We start from the raw sequence: 9296 nt of genomic DNA, 5'->3' as shown, positions 1-9296 counted from the left end.
AAAAGCCGAAGAAAAACCGGCAACGGCAGAGGGAAAACGCAATAAATTGTCGCATAAAAATTGATGTTTTATTTTCAGTTGCCTTCGTCTCTCATTCTGCTCGTACTCCAGGATTCTTTGGTTACTTTGCTCTTGTGATACCCTTAAAGAAGGTTGTCGATTTCTAAACAGATGTTGCTCGAAATTTTATAATTTAATACATACCTTAATATGTAGAGATGTACATACATTAATGATTAAAATCAGGATCCGCTCTATCCGGCCGTGTGATTGGATATCCTAGCCAAGTTCCACTTCGAAAAAATATTACTGACAATTTTTATATCGACCATAGCAAAGTTTATATCTGTAAATTCTATATAATTTTCGATACTTTATATGTATCGCAATATAGCAGCAATCAACCTAAAAGGGTATCATAATGTTCGGCACCAAGCTAGCCGTTCTTTCGGTTTTCTTTTTGGCTCCCGTTGTTCTCTTTTTCCTTTACCTTTTACCATGCAAAACGTGCATGGAAATCGCAAAATTTTTCTTTTTGTTTTTGGTTAGCCGAAACATAAACAAAGTAAGCCAAGTAGAAAGTTGCTGGGGGGAAGGAATGCTTCAGGGATTGTACATGGTCGTGTCTATGTCTTAAAGCTGTCGAATTGGGTCTACCCTAGATCTCTATCTAAGCTGATAAGTTAAGGAACTGGCAGTGATTGAAATTACATTTGAGGCAATATTTTAGCACATTTTCATTTGATGTAGTGTTTGAATGAAAATGGTGGACAAAGATGTGGAGCAAATTTGAATTCGCCTCAAATTCAGTTTATCTGAAGTGTTCCAGAAATCTCTAGAAGTTTGGGGAACATCAGATTTAATTTAAATTTAATAATTGTACAAATTTTAAATATATTTATTTATTATATTCAATTATTATTCAATATTTTTGATAAGGTGGTTAGAGAAATAGTTTTAGCCACTTATTAGGTTCAAACTTTTCCTATTTTGGACATTCAGAAAATGATCCTTGTTGGCTCGTCTATTCGTTTTGCCATTCCCACTTCGCTTCAGATCATCTACAATGATGACTCCAGCATTCAACTGCTTATACTTGGTGGAAATATGTTTCTGTACATAGTCCAAAACATCCTGGGCCACCAATTCGGTGCCGTACCTCTTCACCACTGAGGCTGCGGCCTCGTCGCCATTGACCTCATCCCAAATGCCAAATACACAGACCTCGGCAACGTTCGGCATCTGGGAGATGACTGTCTCTATCTCGTTGGGATAGTACATGATGTTTTGGTACTTGAGCATGTCCTTTTTGCGATCAACTATAAATAAGAAGCCATCTTCATCAACGTAGCCCAAATCTCCGGAGTGAAACCACATCTGGGAGTCGCGAATCATTCGCGTCTCTTCTGGATTTCCATAATAGCCAGACCAATGCTGGCCATTGAAGAGGCACACTTCACCCTCTTCATTGGGGCCCAGAGCCACACCCTGTTCATTGATTATCTTGACCTTATTCCCAGATATAGGTCGACCGACTGAGTTGGGTTTTTCATCAAAGTGAAGGTTCAGCGTGCTTGCGCTGTTCATCTCTGTTATGGAATAGGTAAAGATCACATTTCCGTTGATTCGGCTACGAATACGCTTCTGAACTTCCAAAGAGCTGCGGGAGCCACCAAAAATATAATTCTCTATGCTCGACAGGTCAGCCTTTTCGAATTCCGGACAGTTTGCCAACATTGCCATGTGGGAAGGACACTGAAAGACTAAACCGATCTTATATTCTTCGATCATACGACACGTGAAGGCGGGATCGAAATCATTGTCAGCAATAACATTTGTTTTGTTGAACACTCCAGCGAGAATGATGGTTAAAAGACCTGAAATCCAGTCTAGGGTGCTGTGTGCATATTGCACATCATTAGAGGTCAGACGACTGTGAAAAATGAGAATATATAAGATGGTAATAGTCTTTACAGCGGGTTTCATTCAAGTCTAACTTACAAAACAGGCAATAAAAGCCGTTGACTGTCTTTAATCGTTACTGCTTTTGGTACCCCAGTGGTGCCGGAGGAGCAGAGAATGGCCAAAGTCTGATCGTGGCAAGGTTCCAAGCGAGCGGGCTGAAAGTTTTCCTCTATTGGTGTGGTCAGGATATCCAAAATGCAAAGGGATCCCATGGGATGATTTCGCAAGGTAATGATTGTGGTGTCCAGCTTGAGGTTTTCGGTAGCTGCCAGAACTCTCTGGTACTCATCCCCATCGCAGAAGATTAGACGCGGTCTGCTGATGCTGAACAGTTTCTCTATGGTGTCCTGTTCATAAGCAATGTTTAGGGAGTGGAATGGCATACCATTGAAGAAACAGCCGTAGGCTACGGCCACCAGGTGCGTGGTATTCCTGGCTATGAGGCCCACAATATCCGTTTGCTTTAGGCCCAGTCCCCGCATATAGCTAGCCACTCGCATTGCATTGAAACGTACCTCTTCCCGGGTCAGCACAGTCTTCTCAGTGGCTGAGATCTAGAAGGTTAGGTATTGCAATTGCAATAATATTTCTGGTTAAATAAATGAAGCAGCTTACTTGGGCAATCAGCTTCGGATGGCTTTCCAGCTCCCGAAAGATGATCTCCCCAATCGATAGGTGCGGTTCAAAGCAGTTCAAGCTTTCGCCTCCACTCCAGACCTTGAGATTGTCATCGTAGGTGATATGCGGCTTGTAAGGCATTTTGCGATCTATCAGTGGTTTTATGTGTTACTAACTGTTGATGATTCGTGGCCTGCTGGCCTCTTTTATAGAAGCAGCCACACGAGTTTCGGGACAAACAGAAGATAAGCACGCCCACATAAGATAAGCACAACGCGTGGCTGTATTCTTGCAAAACTAAGACTCTGGTATCAAGTAAAACCATTAAAATATATATCTAAGTTTACAACTTACCTTTATATTTTGATTGCCTGATATTCAGGTGGAACAGATGGGAGACTTATCAGTCATGAGTCTCTATCGGAAAAGTTGAGAGTCACTGAACGCGAATAAAATGTCAAAGTTCAATAGTCAATTCAATTCAATTCGTCCTACTAAAAAGATTTCGATGGGCAATAATTATAGACCTCCTATTCTCGAAACATTTCTTAGCCCTGATTTTAAATGAATGCCAAAAAGTATGCAATGAAAAATTAAAAGAGTTCAAGATAATGGTAATGTTCTATGGCGGGGGTTTTCGCGTGGCGTTTTTATTGTCTTTTCATCGCTGCTTCTTCTCTGGCCGCTGCCCATCTGCCCACTCGTCTTCATCCAGAATCCAGGTCCCAGAATCCAACAAGAATATACACAGTCTTGGGCGAGGTACAGAAAAGACTTACTTTTTGGTCCGAAAATAATAACAAACACACAATTATTGGTGACACAAAAAAAAAACATAAAACGAATTCCTTTAACTACTAATAAATCCATCAGAAATGGAAGATAGATATCCCCAAACTGTTTCCTCCCTATAACTTAGCAGAGAATTACCAAGTACTATAATATTACAAAAACCCCCGCATAAGAAACGTTCTCAAAACCACTCCATCCCAATTCGCAGCCACCACAAAATTTCAATGTTTGGCAATGTTTTACGTGAGAAATGGGCGTGTGTCCATGCAAAATCCAGTCAAAGCTTACACGGCCATGATTATTTGATGTCAAGCTCTGGGGTTATTTATAGGCAGCTGACATGACTATCTCCTGCGCAAGACGCACCCTGGATAATGTATAGTTTGAGGCGCCGTAAATAGTCTCCAAAGAATTTGCTTATGCAGAGGCAGAGAGTGGAGGAGAGACTGAGGGGCAGGTGGAAAATTAATATTTGCCACGTGTACAGCCTTAGATGTGTTAAGCGCTGGCCGCCGGCGGGCTCAAGACACGTGAAAAATGCCGAATAATCCATTACGAGTATGTTGAATGGAAGACCGACAAGTGGCTCTTATCGTCAGACAGCCCATGGAGAACGCAGAGCCTTTGCCGAGAGGTGTGGCCGGCCAAAGTTAAGAACTTCAGTCTCTTCTCAGTCACTGCACTTGACATGGCTGAACAGCAGCAGAGAGCGGCCTTTTGTACCTGGGACCTGGTTGTGACCATGGACTGGCCATAAATATGCCCCAAATGTCAGTCAAATGGTGTCTACTTTCCTACTGCATAAACTGTGGCGCTGCCCAAGGCGCAATGTAAAAGTTTATGGACTTGAAATGGTTAGGGACTGGGCTCGAACGGAAAGAAGACAATGAGTTAAACTGATTGATTTCATGGAAGTATGGGTATTTTGTGATCTATGGTTAAAGTTTACCATGCATTGGAAATTAAGTTTGAAAAGATGCGTCGATTCTGGGGCCATTTTTCCCATTAACCATTAGATATTTACTCTATGTTATAGGTTTTAGACCACGAATATTCGATACTTCACAAATAATTTGCCAAAACCTTTATCTTTCAATTTCCTAGCCCGCCCATAAGGCAACTTATGTTCTAAATAAACACTTACGGGTATTAAAGAAAGCTTTCTATTTATCCCACATGTCAATTCAATTTATGATGAACCCTCGTACCACCAGACTGAAATTGGTTTATCAGAACATCAAGCAAACAGTTGATAAACCCACGAGCTCATTCTCCATAGCCATGCAACCCCAAACTTAACTCAAATATTATGGCTGACTTTTTGCCATACGAACACCAACGGCGTGTCATCACCCCAGGAGATACAGATACAGACAGAGCAAAAGAGATAGGGAGAGTGTGAAAGAAAGACAGAGAGAGAGAGGGAGAGAGAGTTGGAGATGTTGGAGAAGGTAACGCGATAGCGAAGCGGAAATTTGAGCAATGCAGCTAAATTGCGTTTAACCAAGCAAGCGAGAAAACTCAAACTAAAGGCATTGGAGAGACCCAGACCCAGACCAGAACGCCCAAAAGCCCAAAAACCCATCCGCAGCCGAATCCGAATCCGAACCCGGACACGGAGGAGGCCCGGCCCACCTTCGAGGGAAGACAAACTGCGCGTTGAAAACATAAATTCTTGATTGCAATAGACGTCGACAATGTTGTCACCGCCACCGCCACCGCCGACCCCAACGCGTGGGGGGCATCATCATCATCATTTTGATGTCGTCTCCTCATGAAGTTGCGCCATATTTCACTCAAGGCTAGCATTTCAAAAGGAGCACACGCCCACAGACCCCTCAGCGAAATGGCGTTGACCAAAAGTAACAAAAGGAACACGTGACATCTGCGGTACATAAATAAAGCGAATGCGAGAGGGGAACCAATGTAAATTATTGCACGGAAGGACCTTACATTTGGGGTCACCATTAAGAGAGTAACGTATTTATAGAGCAACCCAATCCAAAGACACCCTGCCAATCAATGAGTTGCCCATTCCAGACAACGTCTTACATTTCTCCTTTCTCCCGAATTTAGGCAAATTAAGTGCTTAAATTTCAATTAAAACTTGTACTTGAACTTCTTCCTCCGGAGATGAACGTCTTCCATCTCATTAATGCTAAATATCTGCGATACTTTATAGTAATTAGGAAGAGTCAAATTGAATTGGCATTAGAGACCCTGCTAAGCGGGAGGGCCCATTGCTATAAAAAGCAAATGTTATTAGGGTTAGACTTGGCAACCAATTTTCCGGGGGAGTAGGCAATTTGCTGGGAATGGGATACGGAAACAGGTTGCAGATCCATTTGGAATCTAAAAACTTTCATAAGAACATTATCCTTCATGGAAGATATTTCTAAAAATGTGTTGCCCGCATAAATAGCCCAAAACGAGGGGGAACATTGAGAGTCGCGACTCTACATTTATACACGATACTCAGTCAGTATGTCTCCGGCAAAGGGCGCAGACATTACACGAGGAAGCGTGTGTGAAAGAGAGGCAGAAAATTATACTTCGGTCGGAAATGCGTCCTTCTGGGCGTTACATACTCTTTACCCAGAAATCGAATATACCCGGATACTCATTTTGAGTACCGGGTATAAAAATGATGGGCAAAAACAACATGGTTTGCTAGCTAAATGTTATCTCACAGGAGATTCAAAAGTTGAAATTGCATACCATCGACTGCTACATAAAAGCTTAAAATTATTGAGACTTAGACCACTTTCGGAATGGAATAATGTATTTTTGGGCTTGAAGCGTTCAGGATACGTGGGAAGCTTTGGCAAGTCGATAAAAAAGTATAGTCTATGTTCTATTATTTCTGTGTATACCATCATTTCAAGTAAGGAAAAACCTACTCGAAATCTCTTTGAACTATCAAAGCAATTATTACACATCATATCCATAACTTTTAAAGGTAATACCATTCAGGAAATCGAATTTCAAGTTTATACGCATATATTTATCCAGATGAATTGTTAAATTTAAAAAAGAGAAAAGTATTACAAAAGTTCAACGATTTCTTGTATTGGTCAGTGGCTTGGAAGACGGAAAGTATTTCTGTAAGCCCCTCCCCCCCACCAAAAATATCTCGGAATACTCGAAATACAATACAATTTGATTTCCATTTACGTTTGGATCTCTGGCTTTGATTGCCGTTGACCTACTTGATGCCTGATTACCCAAAAGCGAAAACACACTCCACTCCGCACTCCACTTGCCTTACCGCACAGAAGGAGGTAGAATTCTCCTGCATGTGGCATAGTTTGCATAACTTGAGGCGCATGCCGCATTCTTGGCTGGCAAATAACTTTGCATACTTTTTGGTGGCGCCAGCGGTATTCAGGCCGACTTTGCCTTGATTTATGCAGCAAACACTCTCGATTAATTGGCCACAGAGCTCTCTGCTTATTGCACACATGATAAAGGCTTGTGCGAGGGTATAGTATCCTTTTATTCCCCGAAAAAGTAAACACAACTATTTCATTAATTTGTGGTCCCAGACGTCTCTAAACCGTGTGCTTGTTTGTCTTCGAGTTTAGTTTTAATCGCATTTGTTTGACATCGCTCCCTCTGTGTCTCTCCATCTTTGGATGCCATCTGGCTTTCAGGCTTAAGTCAATATTTTGGTTATAAATCTAAATTTCCTTCAAATGTGTTAAGATTAGAAAGTAAAACCTCTAGGACTACTCATCATTTATGTTAATTATAAATGTGCAGGGAAAACCATTTAACAAACTGGAAACTTTAAATAATCTAGATGTCCACAGGTTAATATTGAGTTTGCAAATGAATATTTAATTCACATAATAATAGAAATAAGTGAATTAAGATTTCAAATGCATTCGTTTTTCTGTGCTTCTTGGGGTACCTTATTTTATATATTTCTTTATATTTAAGTACCCGTTAGCTTATTCCCTTTCTGCTAAATTTCGATATCATCGCGTATGCACAAACATTTCATTACATTTTCCACCGTTTGCAATTTATCCCCGTGGCAATTTTATATATTTTATATATGTATGTATTTCGGTTGGTCTTCGTTTAACCAATCTTTTCCTCTCTCTCTCTCGAAAACAAGTCAAGCGGTAGCTACCAGGCTGTCAACCGCACAGATACAGGATACGGAGCTCAGACCCGGATTGGGATGGGTAATCAAAGGTAAGAGAGAGGTTTCCACATTGGGGCACGGTGCTTTTGAGAGGCACCGAGCAGAGCGAACTGCACCTGACGCACGGGCAAATACACCAAGGGCCAACTAGCTGATGCCGCTCCTTTCGCTGCACCTCGTTTCCGTCCTCTCTATACATCTCCCTCTCTGAGTGTATGCTCCTGTTGCTAATGTAGTTTACTTACGCTGAAATATTTGCTTTGCCCCAACTGCATTTCCATTTCGGAGCAGGAGTCAATTTTTATCACTCGCTTGAAATTTGCATACGGACCTGGCAGTTTCACTCTTCTGCGGGCTTCCAGCAATTGCAGGCACATTGCGGCAAAGGTTTAAGAAACGATATTTTTCCACAACTACATTTTCTAACACAACAATTTTTAATCATAATTATACTTAGATATAAAAATGTATATCAAAAGATTTGCTACTAGAGTGGAAATTATAAAACGAAAGGTCTTTTTGACTCTTTCTTTCTTTTAGGCTCCGAGTGAGTCCTGGCAGCCACCCCTACCTAACCTAACATGTTCAAATATCTTTAATTTCAATCACTTTTGCACCACTATGCAATTGTCACCAAGAAAGCAGAGCGTGCCCAAAAAGCGCATTGCCAAACAGCAATTGGGCTGCTTCTGAACTCTAAAAATCCAAGAGAATTTCTGTGCCTGCTTTTAGGCAAAATTAAGATAATTATGTAGAATAGTCATAAAAGAGGTGCTCTGGAAAGAGAAAGAATCAGAGAGAGAGTAAGAGCAGCCAAGGATCAGCCGCAAATTGCCGTCATCATTCGTTTGGACTACCTTTTGTCCGCCTTTCTGCTGGCCTGTCCGGGACTTATGAGAAAGGCCAAAATGTCATGTACAACAGATAAAAAGGATACTGGCAGAGGAACGGACTGGGTTACGGAGATGGACACGGACACAGCCACGGACACGGCGGCTAATGACACAAAGAAAACAACAACGGGAAAAACAACGAAAAGGGATATTAAACAACAAAAAACCAAAAAATGAATGGAAAACCAGCTCAGGCCCAGAACCAGAAAAGGGTTATATAAAGCACGTGCCCTCCTAACTCTGAGCCAGGCTCCCTTCGCCCCCTTATCTTTGGTCTAGGCCATTATTGTAGAGGCTTTTGTCTTTGTTGTTGCTGTTGTTGTTCCCTACTTACTCCTTTTTTTGTTGTTTGTCCTTTAGTGAATTGAAACAATTTGTCACTTTTGGCCAAGTCTTTGCCTGCGGCGGATTTTGGTCTACCTTTCCCTCTCTCTCTCTCTCTTTCTCTTTGTTTCTTTCTGTTAGACTCCTTTGTAGTTAATGAAATAAATGAAGAGCCAGAGCCCAGATGGGCGCACTGAAATCTACATAATATTTCTGACAGTGTTTTATTGCAAATTGCCAAGTTTTGTTGCTGCCTCAAGAATTATGAGTGGCTTGATAGGCCATGGAGTAGGCCAAAATTAACAGGAGATTGTATTGTGTAATAGACCTTGTATATGGTGTAATGACACAAATGCAATACAATTAAATAGAAATAAAGTTGTTATCAAAGCTGCAAATACAGCAGATACAGATACAAAAAAGTATAGAAAATATATACCGAGAAGGATGCAACCCTTTGAATAAATTTGGTTATTAAATCATGTTTCTAATGAACAAATACCAAATACTGAAGTATATATTGGTAGAATTTATATACATTTTTCAGCTCG

General features: G+C 41.1%; 1 protein-coding gene across 1 annotated transcript; it reads right to left on the bottom strand.

The window, feature by feature from the left end:
* Window positions 1-874: 874 nt before the first annotated feature.
* LOC6897583 (luciferin 4-monooxygenase-like) lies at window positions 875-2770 on the bottom strand. The gene is made up of 3 exons (XM_002137692.3): window positions 2581-2770; window positions 2002-2519; window positions 875-1933 (listed from the first exon to the last, which is right to left on the bottom strand). The coding sequence occupies exons 1-3, from the start codon at window positions 2722-2724 to the stop codon at window positions 958-960; spliced, it is 1638 nt and encodes a 545-aa protein (XP_002137728.2). The 5' UTR covers window positions 2725-2770; the 3' UTR covers window positions 875-957.
* Window positions 2771-9296: the final 6526 nt, after the last annotated feature.

The sequence above is a fragment of the Drosophila pseudoobscura genome, chromosome 2 (assembly GCF_009870125.1).
Source record: "Drosophila pseudoobscura strain MV-25-SWS-2005 chromosome 2, UCI_Dpse_MV25, whole genome shotgun sequence".
NCBI lineage: Eukaryota > Metazoa > Arthropoda > Insecta > Diptera > Drosophilidae > Drosophila > Drosophila pseudoobscura.
Note: the sequence above shows the minus strand (reverse complement) of the source record. Positions and strands in the feature narration are given on the sequence as shown.